Source organism: Ostrinia nubilalis, chromosome 11, assembly GCF_963855985.1.
Source record: "Ostrinia nubilalis chromosome 11, ilOstNubi1.1, whole genome shotgun sequence".
NCBI classification, from domain to species: Eukaryota; Metazoa; Arthropoda; class Insecta; order Lepidoptera; family Crambidae; genus Ostrinia; species Ostrinia nubilalis.
Window position 1 is genome coordinate 7,265,048 of NC_087098.1, and position 15,361 is coordinate 7,280,408.

At 38.3% G+C, this 15,361-nt stretch overlaps 1 protein-coding gene across 1 annotated transcript in view; it reads left to right on the forward strand.

Moving 5' to 3' along the window:
- The first annotated feature begins 899 nt into the window (after window positions 1-899).
- Window positions 900-15,361, forward strand: part of LOC135075978 (protein couch potato-like) — a 222,590-nt gene continuing 208,128 nt past the window's right edge. The window contains exons 1-2 of the mRNA XM_063970425.1: window positions 900-1,037; window positions 13,444-14,058. Coding sequence (XP_063826495.1) covers window positions 900-1,037; window positions 13,444-14,058 — 753 coding nt within the window. The remainder of the gene's footprint in view (window positions 1,038-13,443; window positions 14,059-15,361) is intronic.

A 15,361-nucleotide genomic window follows, 5' to 3' on the forward strand; every position in this document is an offset into this window, starting at 1 on the left:
TGCATTCGCTGCTACAGAACTGCACAGTTGTCCTGAAAATTTTCCCCTCGCTTGTTCTTAAAATTATTTGATGGACACTTGAAAGTTGCAAGTTTCCATCGGTGAGCGATGTTTGCGTATTCTCCGCTGGCTCTTAATGTAATTTACGTAGTTTTTAAAAGTTGATTTCTTTTTGTAGAGCGCTTTCACCAGAGCCCTGGCTGACTTCACTAATGTTATGGCAACGTCTAATATTTTTGGAGCGTAAACCATTACATCCAGACCAGATAGAAACGTTCCCCTTTGACTGGGGGCTTGTCCTTGGGACCTTTCGCAACTTGATAGATAAAGTAAGTTATTTTTGAAGCCCACTCATAGAGATTTTTATGAAAGCCATTCAGCTAAAGCGTTCTCTATAACGTTCGCAAGTGCGGTTCAAGTTATAGTGCGCGCCATAAACTAGGGTCGAAAGTTGTCTGGCGATCGATACGGAGGTTTACTTATACGGACGCCGGCCGGACATATCGCGTGCCACCTTTAATACAAAAATATCGATTTTTCCACAAAGCCGCGTCACCGCAATCAATATACCTTTCCGCCCCGTGCCTAATTACGCCCGCCTACATCACTCAAACATCCGTAAAAAGCCCCGTAATCACTCCCGCAGCGAAACCTCGATGATACCCATCCTGAAAAATAGCGCACACTGAATCATTCAAAGCGCACAGGAAAACGCTTCATTGTAAACGTTTTATTTAATTTTCCCTCCATTTACTTTTTTATAATTTCTGCTCGGTATAAAAAACGATCCGCCGCCGCAGGAAGCGCGCACACACGTAAGGCCGGCGCGTCTGGACGCACACAGGGAAAGGAACACCTGTCTCGGGAATGAAAGGTGTGCTAAAGCGTGCGCGTGAGGGATGGATGTATGTGAAGTTGTCAAGAAGGAAAGGGAGGTGAACTTGCGCGCGCATAGAGTCGGCACGCCCGCCGCGCGTCCCGCTCGCTCGCGAGTCCGGCCGCGAGTCGTCAGTCTATCGCGCGCAGAGGCAGCGCTAGTACGTGCCGCCCTTTGCTCCGACGCGACCGACGCAGTGTCCGTAACCGGTGTTCGGAAAATTGTGCATGTGCGTTTTCCGACGAAGGCAGTGTGTGTGATTGTGAGATGTGCTATTGTTTTCTAGGTAACGGGGAGCATTGTTTATAAAAAGGCAGCCGGATACTACATATTACCCCATGCACTTCTTGGCGCGATTTTAATTTCACTTTTAATAATTTCCCACGAAGTCATTGTTGAGGAGGCTATTAGTTTGTTGTTGCTGTGGTGTCTCTGGGAGGTTTACTAAACACATATTGGTGAAGTTTTATCGAAGTTTCATTAAAGCGCACGATACTTTTATTGGTGCGATACGAGTTTATGGTCCGTTGATTGTTTGCACCGCTTTAGATAAGCCTAACTAACTAGTGTTAACAGTTTTACTAAATGACCAAATTTTAACTTTGTATTATTAATACAGAAGAACTAAACTAGTGCATATGTTATTTGCGAAGCTGAATGCAAAGTTTTGGAAACAAATTAAACAATAAAGAACTTTAGACAATAAGAAAAAGCCATAAAAAGAAATGTTAAATAGTTTTCTGCAATCAAAAGACATGATACAATGCAAGAAAAGTTATGATATAGAGCAGAAGAAAATAGAAGCTACTTTAAGTTTACTAATCTAGATCGAAAAGAAGTAAAACAAAACATTCGGCATTTCCCCAGAGACCAGAGTCATATAGGAATCTTATATGATTTCAAATAAGATTGTAAACATTTACCGCTAACTCTCTAAAATAAAATACCAACATCCAAAACAGTATCGAAAATAATAAATGTGATACTTATTAATAAATAGACAAAATCGTTATGATTTTGATAACTTTTAAACAGAATAACAACTTTCCAGTTGTATTTATGAGAATGCACCTATTTGAGTGCTTGAAGAAAGTACATAACCTATCAATAATAACAATAATATTCACAGAGAACGAATGTTTGTAGAAGAAACTATTCATTTTACGCCTGGAAGTGCCTGAAAATATAATGACAATACTCAGTCAAAAGCAGTTTGCACAGATAAAAGCATTTCGATACTTATGACCACAATAATTTACATTTCAAAGGCAAGATTGTTATATCCGAAGGCCATTTGAAAATGAGCTGGAAAACAAAGATGATTTGTACTCTGAGAGAAATCTGCCTCTGTTGTTTCTTTATCTTATCTATAATCTAAAATCCAATTAATGTGTCGTTAGAGAAATTTAAATTCGATATGGGCTGATCGAACAAATTGATAAAATAACTAATGACCTGCTAGAAAGAAATGAATTCGAATAAATTGGAGTTCGTTCGCCGCGAGTTGTTGTGTAAGAGGATATCCCTGGCAATTCCTCGTAATGACAGCTTCTGTTACCTGAGCCGTTGGTCGTTACCACGTACAACGCAACTGGTGTCCCGGCCGATCAGAAACAAATGATGTACCTGAATGTCATCTTGTTTGAAGAATTGATGTAAATGGATGAGTTTCTTCACGGTTAGCGGACGAATGCGTAAGACCGACAGACGACCGCCCGCACTCGCCGCCACGCTCGGATACTCCTCACCATTATTAAATCCACGGCAAGTCACGATTAATGATTTCGTAGAAGTCATTGCCTTCGACGTGATTTGATCTGACTTACAATCTTTAGGTAACACTGTCTTTACACTTTCCTATTCAATAAGAGCCAATAAATGAGAATAGTTACTGAATGCTGTGATAAAATATTTCATTGGTAAGCCGACCTCTCAATATGATTGCCCCAACTAATTGATCCCAATTAGTGAGATGACCTCAAGAATGTCGACATGAACATTAGATGCGCTGCCGAAAGAAATGAGAGGTTAATCGAATCAAGTAATAAGGGTGGAGTGTTAGAACATGGATATTGTAATGTACTGCGGAGTGCATTAACGTGGACAATGCCTCTGGCTTTTATTAGGGCCCTCCGCTGTATTGGTAGAGACAGCAACGAGGTTAATTCAACTGATGCGATTAAATATTCATCTTAATTGAATAAACGAGCGATGAAGGTGGATTGGTATTTGGATTAAAGTACATTATTTATCTGCAAATGGAAGCAAATAAATTCAGAATGGGCATTGAATAAGAAAAGCAAGATCATATCGTGACATTATTTATGTTATCAACATAATACAAGAACCAATAAAAGCTTGTATTATCGCGAATAAAAGTATGTAATAGAATACAATAGTATTGGTTCAAACAATCGATGGAATGAACATTTTTTGCTTCCTTACGTTGCTGCTGGTACTCGCAAGCCCGCTGGTATCTTATAATTACGGCTCTAATTTTCTTTCTACTCGGGCTTAGGATCGTGCTCTTGCATGCTCAATAACGGTTCAATGCTTATTGCACTTTCGAAAAACGCTGCCACGTGATCATAACACGGGTCTTGGTTTAGTTTTCTGATGTAATGAAATCAGTTTCTAATGTCGCTAATCTACGCGTTCAAATCTGTCGAATCATTTGTCATTTAGTGTTTTTTGCCTTACGCTTTATATACTCTCCGGCGCTTGTTCCACATCCACGGCTATTATTAATGTTTTTTGTTGTCAATCTGCTGTACGAGTAACCACTTTGCCGTAATTACTGAGGCGAGTTCGCTCCGAATAGTCTCTAGTACCAAGGTCTACCATTGTGCCGGTTTTGTTGCGTCACGAAATGACAAGACCGCGGTCTGTAAGAGCAACAAATTGTTTGAAGTTAAATTAATTGCTGCATATTGAGAGCTCGGTATCTCAGAGAAGATCTAAACGAAGCTGTTTCAAAGGGCGATAAAGGCAGCAATGCCGATAGCTTGTAAAATGAAGCTGTGACGTTACTAGGTTGTATAAAAGTATGTTCAGTAATTAATTTACTCGTAGTACCTAAGACTTTCTAGTGTCGTTAATGGTTACACACAAGATCTGCATTAATCATAATAAAATGGCCGTAGAAGTTTTTTACTTCGATTTCATTTAAAATAAACACTACTTAAGTGGACATTACTCATTAAACCAGTGCTTTCTAGAAATGCAATAAAAATAAGAGTTAGTGGTTAAATTCAGTAGATATTTTCCCCAAGAAGGGTTGCAAATGGTTCAGCTTATTTTGGCTATATTGAAAAAGAAGGTAATCTGAGACTACTAAAAGGCAAGATATTAAACTAAAAAAAAAAACACGTACAGCCGAACATATAACCTCCTCCTTTTTTGAAGTCGGTTAAAAATACAAGTAAACTTAAAAAGGTAATAATATAAAATATTAATGCTAAGCGCACAAAAGGTTACCTTGTAGTTTGCGTGTCGCGTTGTTATAAAAATGGATGCAATGCTATTTCTGCTGACTAGCAATTTGTTTTGTGTGTTGCGGAAAACGATCGGATAGCATTGATTTGCAATGAAAAAATATTGCCTTGTCACGCTTTCCGTGGTTTGGGCTCTTTCACAACGCCCGTCTACGCTAAAGCAACAGCGCGGAAAAAGTATTATAAATTTTGTTTTATTTGTTTGTTGAACAAAACGAATAATGGAAACACCGCTTGAAACAGTTTTATTGTGCTTTTTTGGGATTTTTTTTCCAGTTTTTATTGGATTCCATGGTGGTTATACAACATAATTGGATTGCTTCTGAAATATTTATTAACCCTATTAAATATTCATTATGTTAAATTCAATAAGTATTTTACCTCACCTTCATTCAGGAGCATAAAGACCACAATGTATTTTCTTCTTAGCCCTCTTGGTCTAGAAAAAGCTTGTTATACATTAGACTAAGCTTCACCTACTACTTCCTAGCGTTCTGTGATTTGAGTAAATATTAAAATGATGCATTTTAGTGATCCAAGCTATAACTCATCGCGCCAAAAAATTGGAACATTGGTTCCCGTAAAACAGTTTTACAGCTAATGTAAATATTTGTCGTAATAAAATCTATTTGCGTGATTAATTAAACTAAACGTGACGTGTTTTCCCGCGCCGGGCACTTGATGCACGGTTCGTATGTCGGTTTGGAAGAAAAACAGAACGACTTTCAAATAATAATTCTAGTTTTGGGCAACGTTGTTCTAAAGATTGAATAATGGGGCTATGTAAAATAGATGTTCTAAACCATGACTGTTAAGTTTCTGAGAGGACGCTAACTGGAACTATCCTTTGTCTTTATCATTAAACATAGTTGCGAACTTAGTTCCGAGGCTGTTGCCGGACAATGGGTTTGAAGGATCTAATCGCACTCCCAAAATCAAAACCGCGACTAGCCGTTTACCATTGAAGGCACAATATCTATTACTTGATTGGGGAAAATAGTTTAAATGTTTGATGTCATGAATATATAAATGGACAGCTATTTTTAGAATCACGTATTCTGATGCGTCTGCATTACATTATGGTGGGTTTATTTTGCATCATGCGCACGTTGTCTGTGTTTACGAAAACACTGTGTGCTTATGCACACATATTTGCAATTTTTCGAATGTAAGACAAGTGACTCACTTGGGATGGTCAATAAAAGGTCGTATTTGATAATGTTTTCCTATTATCCTTCTTTAAAAAAGAACACTGTTGACTGTACTACGAGACAATAACTTTGTCCAGACTAATCAGGGTTCAGTATCCAAGATGGCGGCCTGAGTCCGTTGATGTCACTGTCCAGCATAATTTACTTTGGTAAACAGGTGGTCTGTGGGTGTTCTCTTCCTAAGTAAGTAAATAGGCACAATTCAGGCCAGCAGCGCCGCCTGGACTGATTCAACGCTTCGTTGCGGCAATTAGATTCAATTTACGCGCACACTATGAACATCAAGCTAACATACGTTTCTACCGGAATTAGGTTGAATTTGTACTTTCTGAGCGCAGTCACTAATTTTTCCGCTAATGTAGCTAATTTAACATGACTGTGTTTTGCTGTTCGCTTTTAGGGATCTGTAGCTTTTTAAACACACTTTATTGATGATCTAATTTCACCAAAATGGCTGACGAAATTCAATTTAAGCCGCAACTATCAGTTTTGGTTGACACGCCAGAAATGTAATCCACAATAGACATGGCATTTGGTGGTAACGTTCATCATAAACAACCCCGTCTAGGTCAGTTTGTATTTCAGTCGAAATTTCATTAAGTGAATGGCTCCATTGGTCGAGGGACGTAGTTAATTGAATGGGTTTGTTTTGTACCGCATTCGCAATAGCGGCGAACTGTCTCTACATAGCGCTTTTTCCAGCGCGTTATTAATTAAAACATGCATTGGCATTACGCCTATATCATTATTAATATGCCAGAGGTAGTTATTTGTTGAATTCTGCCTCCAATGTGTACGTTTAAAATGCGAATGGAATATCAAACTCATATAAAATCTAGTTTGGTTGTATTTTATGCAACAAGCAATGAATTCATAGCCTAAAAAAGGTTACTAACGTAAAATATTAAGAAAAATAAAAAGTAAGGTAACATATTTCAATTTAATACAAGGGACTATGATATCTACGAAAATACGAAAATAGGAATGATTTGTTCACGAAGTAAAATCGACAGAATATCCACATCCATGAAAATGTGATGAAAAAGTAAATGTAGATTGATACCGTCCGAAAATAGCTCGTTGTAACAAAAGACCCTGAGGCACAATCATTAGTTTCAATCAAAAATATTAAGGTCAAACCGCGCCCAGATCGCTAGAAAACTGGATCACATAACATTCGTTCGTAGATTAACCAGTCCGCTTCTTATTGTAGTGAAATTTTCTTTCGCCGTCAATATTATGTTATTGTTATGAAAGTATGTTGAAGCTTAATGTCTTTAATGCCCTTAGCTTTCTTCTAAAATGATGCTTTGGTGAGAGTGAATTTTCGTCGAGGCTAAGCAAAAGTAATTTAATCAAATCAGTATTTCACCCTAAACTTTCTGAGAATCCATAACAGTGACGCAGAGGAAAGTTTCAAAACTCCGAAAGGAGACTGCAGTATCTTTATCGTGTGGTTATGTTTAAAACGGCCGTACAATAAAGCCTTTTTGGCATCCGACGAAGTTCCCGACGACTGGAGCTCGGTGCGCGAACAACATAGTACTGATATCTCGCGGGCCCAACTATTTCTTTGTGCCCAACCTCAAAGTTCTCAAATTAAATTAAACCAGTTACCCTGGTATTTAGGACGCCTAAAGGGTTTTTGGTTTAACTTCAAAAGTGTAACACGTGGGTCGTAACGATGAATACTGAAAATGTTTTGTAATTTATTTACACTTATTATCAAAATTATTTGTGGGTACTTGTTCAATGGTAAACAGTTCTGTATGTTACTACTTTCTGATACTGACTGTGAAATAAGTATTGTCAATATACATCTTTTTTTCTTGAAAAGAAGCTTCGAGTAAAAACTTATCAATCGACTCTACAAAAAAAAAACCCTTATGCTCATCTAAAACAATAGTCGTCGTCTTTCGGGACTGTTACGTATATTCATACACAAACCTAAAGGATAATACCTCTATTTTTGGCTCGGACCTTTATACCTCACATCCAACCCTCTGATCCCATTGAAGCTTAAATCCTGTTTTCCTTCAGATACATTCATCATAATTTATGATGTACCTATATGTAAATTTTATCTATAGAAATCCAAATGAGTGTGTAATACAATTTATCTATACTTACTAATATTATAAAGCTGAAGAGTTTGTTTGTTTGCAGCACGCGCTAAGTGGCGCAAATCTCAGGAACTGCTCGGTCAGATTTGTTTTTTTTTGTGTGTTGGATAGCACTTTTATTGACGAACATCATAATAACATCACCCCACAGCCAATAGGGGCGGAGTTAAAGATTTTTTTTGCAAAAACGGGAAATATTATTCATACTAATTTCACGCGTACGAAGTCGCGGGCACAGCCAGTACGTTTTACACATATTATGATGGGGTAATACTCCGCATAATGAAATCAGGGAAAATCATACGTTCCTCGCGTCAAACTAATCCAATAAACAATAGTCGACACGGCCGCTATAGTTTAGTGAGTTAATCACGTTATTCGCGAAATTTCGATGGCTTCCTCACTCGGTATTCTCAAATATGCTTTTGTCAATTTACCTATTAATACATGAATGGAAACGGGAGTATTGTATTTGGAATCAGTTTGAATTAACACCTTTACATACAGTGTGATTAAGTCGAGACATTCTGCTTCCGATAATTGGTAAGGGGAATATAATAATAGAGGAAAGTTTGTGACATTTCCGTATATCCTGTGTACGAGTAAAAAATTAATGCTGAAAATAATAATTGGTTTCTGCTGGTGGTTTCACTCGCGATAATTTTGTTTTATCACAAAATCATTTTAACGATGTTCTATCAAAGCCCTTAATTTCCAGTTAAAATATAAAAAAAAGTTTTTAGATCCTTTCACTTGAGATGATACTATGTTTCTCTATTCAAATCGTCTCTATTTTTATGATCCCCTTCATCTACATAGTCCTACTACCTGTCTCCAATCTCCATACACAAAACGTAACTGAAAGACTATTTTACTCTCATGGGTCTTTCTTGCAGAATCAGTCACATTAATTGAAAGAAAAAGACAAAAACTACGATCACTACACACAAATCAATAAAACTCCATGCAACGCTTAAATCCCAACTAGAAAACGAATTACAACTTTCAATCTCTGTATCGCCCCGTTCCCCAAGATGGCGAGTTTATCCCGCGTAAGTCCTGCCGAAGTCCCGATCCCGATTTCCCTGGACTCTGTAGTTATAACAAATGGAAACTGCGAAGTTGGCCACACTTATTTACGGCGGTAAGGCATAAATACACGGGCGGATTAAAGTATTCAGCGGCGGAGGAAATATTGCGCGCCGCACTCTTCTGTACTCCCCCTAAGTATAAAAGTTTTGTCCCGCGTAATCTCTCTGCCTTCTGCGCGTGCATTCACATTTGCTGATGGTGTCAAACCGTGTATTGTTTTAATACTTTAAGCACGAGGCTTATAAATTCCTTTAAAACCATTTTTATTGCAGCAAGAATTAAAAATATTATTTCTTGTTACTACATGTCTGCAAAACTTATTTCACTTCATGAAATTGTAAATCGATCATCGCAATTATAGTAATTAATTTTACAACGATAATTGGGCAAGTAAATCACGAAAATTCACTATTAACGTCCAGAATGCAGTACTAATGTGATTTATGGTTTGAAAATTTATATTGAGTTTCTGATTTTGAGGCCGTTTTCACTTTATTCCTGCTTTCCTCTAAGCAATTTGTACTTCTGCAGCTAATTTACTACATTAATGACTGTATGATATAATCAGTTAGAAACTAGAACCATCTATTTCGAAACTGAAAATTCTTCATAGTTAGTCAATAGTTTACGAGTAGTACTTTATAGGCCAGTAGAATTAAACACAAAAATTGATTAAATCGGAAATAATTCCTACAAAAGATTTTTTTGCTTTAATGGCTTCATTGGTTGCCCATTAAGACTCTCCTAAGTTTTCGACTTCGACGGAGTTGTGCTTAAGTGGTGGGGGCCCCCGAAAGGGGCGTTTTTTCGGTTTTCCGGTTATACCGCGTAAAGGACTTACCCTATCGAAAAGTGGTCTTCATGACGGTTAAAGGGCACTTAATCCTGCATTGAATAAGACCAAATTCATATGTTTTGGACAAACCGTTCTCGCGCTAAAGTTCGGCAAAGTAGAAAATATACGTATAATTAATGACCCTCTCCACGTCCAATGGCTTGTTACCCACATGCTTCCAAGCCTTGTAAAGGGTCGCCTTAACCAGTGTAACCCTAACAAGGCTCACGAGTTTGATTCGCTTATCCTTGTTCGTCCCAGCCGTTCCTTAACTGCGGTTGCTGCACCTCTTTCTGGCACTCTCCTGAACGACTCTGTGTTACCTAATGTGGCTGCCCCTCTTCCTTGTACCCTCCTGTACGATTTCATTGCTTAGCCTTATGCCTGGTCCAAGGTTCGACGCCACAAAATCAACTTCGTACGAGTGAAAATAGTTTAAATACTATTTCCCGTGCTTGCAACATTTTTCTTTACTGCTTCGCCTCTATTAGTCGTAGAGTGATTGTATATATCCTATAGCCTTCCTCAATGTATGAGCTATTCAACACAAAAATAATGATTTCAATCAAACTAGTAATTCTTAAGATTAGCGCGTTCAAACAAACAAACAAAAAACTCTTCAGCGTTTTAATATGAACTTGTTGTTGTTGATTTTTGGCGTCGAACCTTAGACCAGGCATACGGCTAGGCAACGTAGTCATGCAGGAGGATACAAGGAAGAGGGGCAGCCACAGTAGGTAACACAGAGTCGTTCAGGTGAGTGCCAGGAAGAGGTGCAGCAACCGCAGTTAAGGAACGGCTGGGACGAACAAGGATAGGCGCATTAAGCTCGTAAGCCTTGATAGGGCTACACTGGTTGAGGTGGCCCTTTTCAAGACTTGGAAGCCTGTGGGTAACAAACCATTGGACGTGGAGAGGGTCATTAATTATACGTATATTTTCTACTTTGCCGAACTTTAGCGCGAGAACGGTTTGTCCAAAACATATGAATTTGGTCTTATTCAATGCAGGATTAAGTGCCCTTCAACCGTCATGAAGACCACTTTTTGATAGGGTAAGTCCTTTACGCGGTATAACCGGAAAACCGAAAAAATGCCTCTTTCGGGGGCCCCCACCACTTAAGCACAACTCCGTCGAAGTCGAAAACTTAGGAGAGTCTTAATGGGCAACCAATGAAGCCATTAAAACAATAAAATCTTTTGTAGGAATTATTTCCGATTTAAAAGCTAATTCTACTGGACTATTAGTTCTTAGTGTTTAGGTATTCATTAACAGCTCAATATTGTTTAATAAATAATAATTAACACTAAATAGCCCGGAAAGATAAACACTGCCTTGCTCTCGGAGTAACCCAATAGCTCCGATAGTAAGTGCAAACCGATAGCACTTCAACAAAAAAAAAAAAAAAAAAATTGTTTAAGGAGTAAATTAAGAAATTGGTGTTTGTCACATCATTTTGTTTGACCTACAATGTCTTAAGTCATTGAGACAATAGGTTATTTCAGTACCGTCATTACGTTTTCTACTAAAAATATTATATCGTAAAGATGACAGTCACAATTGGGGACCGAAAATTGCTGCCGAAAGGACGCAATTATCATTATTATTATAATGATGCCGGAGTCACAAGACACTGAGGCTGGCTTATAATGAAGACAAACGTACAACATTCTCACGTTTACTAAAAGCGTGAAAGATTCATTTGACTTAATTACTGAAGTTGGTGGTGCTTATATTTGTTGTTTGTCAAAATACCTGGCCGTAAGGTGACCTAGAGAGTAATGTCATTCATATGTCAAGCTTTGTTGTGTCTCAGTTTACGCAAGGCAACTGAAGGACAGCTCCTTCGAAGAAACAAAATTGCATGCGATCATGTTTTATTCAAATCATATCAAGTGGCCAAGTGTTGAGATTTATCGCAGTCGTATGACCACTGGAATGGATGTTTAGAAAAATATTCTTGAATTTTTTGTCGGTCACTTAGTCATGGTTCCGAGCAAAAAGCGTTGGCCTTGAAAATACTCAATGTTACACGTGATTGTTACATATTAAGCCTTCTGGGGTCCGGTTCGTACTTGCACCACACTGGGTATCTGATACAGTAGATTCGCCATTGTTTTTGTACAAACTACGGCAAATGCTGAAGTGTATCTAGTCTTATGTAGCTATCATGAGTGCGATTTTGCAACCCAGATGGCTAATGACATGTCGACTGTACTGTAAAGGAAAATTACGAAAACAATTACATCTGCGAACAATCAATAGGTTCATGGGTTAGTTGCATGTGGGGCAAGTAACGTCTGTTAGATAACTGTTTGTGTCCTCTTCTTCTATGAAATGTTGGTACGGATTAATTGATTGGAAATTAAAAATCTTTATTGGGTCTGTAATAATAAAGGCTTGAAGGATTATATAACTTACATAGAGTAGAATCATTTCGAATTTATAACCGAAATGATTCTACTCTAAGTAAGTTAACTATAATGCTTCAAGCCTTTTACGTGGGTACTAGTTTTTAATAATATGTTTTTGTTATGTCTATTAACTGGTAATTTATGTGTTACAAATCTTTAATTAACGTCACAATTGCATAATTTTATGTGTCTAAAACGGAGATAAATTGTGACATTTTATTACGGATATCCAGTTTACAAGATTTTTAATGGTATTAATGTCGTTGTATTGTAGGTATACGAAGACAGATGTATAAATCTGCTACGTTAAGGCGTTCTACAGACGACAGCACATCAATCTTAAGTATTTGAAATAGTTGCTGTTTGCAACAAAATTTGTGTGCAGTGGACTGTACTTATTTATTGTAGTTTAATTTCAACATCAAAGTGGGTCGCTCCAGTAGCCGCAGCCCTGATCATCGGTCTAGTCTTCAATTTAGACGATTCTAGTTGTTTATTGCGATGACTAACATACTAAACGACATACGCCACCCACATGAGTGCAATCGGCTCTTCGACGTTTTTAAACCGTTTATTTTTGTTTGACCCGAAACACGGCTTTATGTTTTACAGAATAGAAACTAGTTTTGCACGAAAACTAAAGCTTATGAGTTTAGTTCAAATTGGCGCGAAGGACGCCAGTTCCACTAATTAACAAATTTTTATCAAACCAGTACTTGTTATAAAGTACTATTTTTAGAACACACTACCAAGTGGATGTTAAATGGTTGAATTACAACGCTATTGATAAGTATTACGACAGTAGCGTTTGTTGTCCTTTCTAATATCTTCTTTCAAAATAAAGGTAAATAACCTCGCGTAAGGAATTTTTACCATATAAATGCTTAATTCGAATATAATAAAAAATCATGAACCTGAACGATATCGTTCAGAATTTACTTAAAATGTACTTACAAATACTTTTATTATATTAAGTCTTCAAAGGCCTACAGCAACAATGACAAGATTTTGCTATAATAGGGAATAAATATTTGAGAAGATTTTCTCTTTGGAACAATCGTTTTATAACACAGGGAAAATATAAATCAGCTAAAGTCAATATTTATTTTGGATATGTTTCCGGCTGCCTTGTGAGTTATTTGTATTTAATAAAGAAAATCCTCTTATAATTATTTCTGTGTACATTTCAATAGATACTGAGCTTATTTTTTTCTTTTCAGGAGTGGTTTACAAGAGGATCAACTTGTACGTTTGAAGTCAAAAGTGCTCAGGCGCTGAAATACCGAGAAACAATCGTGTAGGATTCGTTGTAAAATAACAATTTGATTATTGTCAATTACTTAGCGTGGTACAACGTGCGTAGTGTTGCGCCGTTGTCGATACGCTGTTATCGATAGGCCGCGTCCCCGCGCGGTCAGTCGCCTGTCGGTGCAATAAGTGCTCGCCGGAGTCAAGCGACTCGGCCGGCACGCCCAGCCACAGCCGTGGATAACCTCGGCCAGAGCCCCCTACCGGTGAAGAGGCTGCACGAAGCGCTTCAGAGTGCGCAAGTGAAGCGGCAGCGACTCTCCCCTCCGTACCCACCTCCCGCCCCCCTCCACCCGATCCATCAGCTAGCCGTGCACCAGCACATCAAAGTGCAGCAGAGCATAGTGCAGCAAAGCATCGTGCAGCAGCATCAGTTGAATCTGGCTCACCAGTCGCTGCAGAGTTTGCAACAGCAAAGCTTGCAGGCGCAACAGAGTTTGCAGCAGCAGAGCTTGCAGGCACAGCAAAGTTTGCAGCAGCAGAGCTTGCAAGCGCAGAGCCTTCAGGCAGCGCAGAGTCTGCAAGCGGCGCAGAGTCCTGCGGCAACGGGCGCAGGCGTGCAGCAGGCGGCAGGAGCGACACAAGGCGCGCTGGTACCGCCGCCGCAGCCTTCGCCGAGGGCCGCATCACCCCAACACAAGAACATGGAGCTCGCACTCTGTCAAAGCATGGATTCGGTCAACACCGCCACCACAGAGGAAGAGGTAAGTCCAATTGATTTTTTACTGTCTTAAAATTGAGTGTTGTAATATTTAAACAATAGAAAATAACGATAGGTTATAATAAAGAAGCTACAAAAGAGCCCTTCTTGGAGTAATCGCAAAAAAACAGTAGGCTAATTATTTTTAAGACGCAGTAAACGCGTTGTTTTGAAGATTTATCATGGCGTAATTCTGAAATGATGGCAAAGAGGAGCGGCGCCGCGGTCGTTACAATGGGGAAAATGTTCAGATATACAATAAGCATTCGCTAATACAATAAAAGGAAATTTTCCTCGCAACAACAGCAGCTGCGGAACGAAGGATTGTATCGGTTTTCGTTACCATTGAATTTTAGATTCTATAACTCCCTTTTGTAGGTTCCGTTTCGATAATTTATCGATATGTCAAATCCAGCTCTAGGGGACACGCGGCGCCATGTCACTTCCAAAAGAGTAGAGTTATTGTCTGTAAACGGTTCTTTATTGAAAATGCATAAATTATTTTTGACTGGTACATTGATTGTTTTAATATTTTTTTGGCGCTTAAATATGATGAGATTTTTATTTGTTCTAAGGCTTTTATTGCACGTGATTTTAGTCTTTATGTAGTCGCATCCCTAAAGAAGAAGTGATAAAATCCTTTAAGCAAACGGCGCGGCGCCGAGAAGTGGGCAGCGGTTGTGTTAGCCGAGACAAATAGAGTGGATGTCGCTTCAGCCGCTCGCGAACGGACGGCTTTATAAATGGCTTGTTTCCTTGTACATTGTACCCTTAGCGTTGTTTGCGGTCTTATCTATCACGATTATTCTGCCCTTGCACTGTCTGTAACCCTGCAAGACTGTTTATTTATAGGTTTTAGCAAAATGTGCAGTTGACACCTGTAACCAATAAATTCTATCTAACATACAGCTTCTTTAAAACAACACTTCCTGACCTGAAAATCGAGTTATGATTCAATTTGTTGTGGTATAACTCGAGTAGAGCTTTTATTTTTCTTTTTAGTACCTTTGAAATGAATAAATAGTCAATTGAGCTTGTGAACTAGTCTAGTATGTCTTTAATCTAAAAATCTATGAAAGAGTCACATTTTCATGCGAAATTAGGTATTGGGTGGGGGATAGGAACAAACCAAAAGCTCTATATTATTTTCCTTATCAAATAGCCTTTCGAAGTTATTTGAAGGTCCCTTTTTCATTACTTTAACATTTTTCAGTCTGAAAAATATCACACTTATTAAAGGTTTAGTTAAAAATATACTTTTTAGCTCAGATTTTGCAAGATAATAGTGCTTTTCTTAAGAAAAAAGC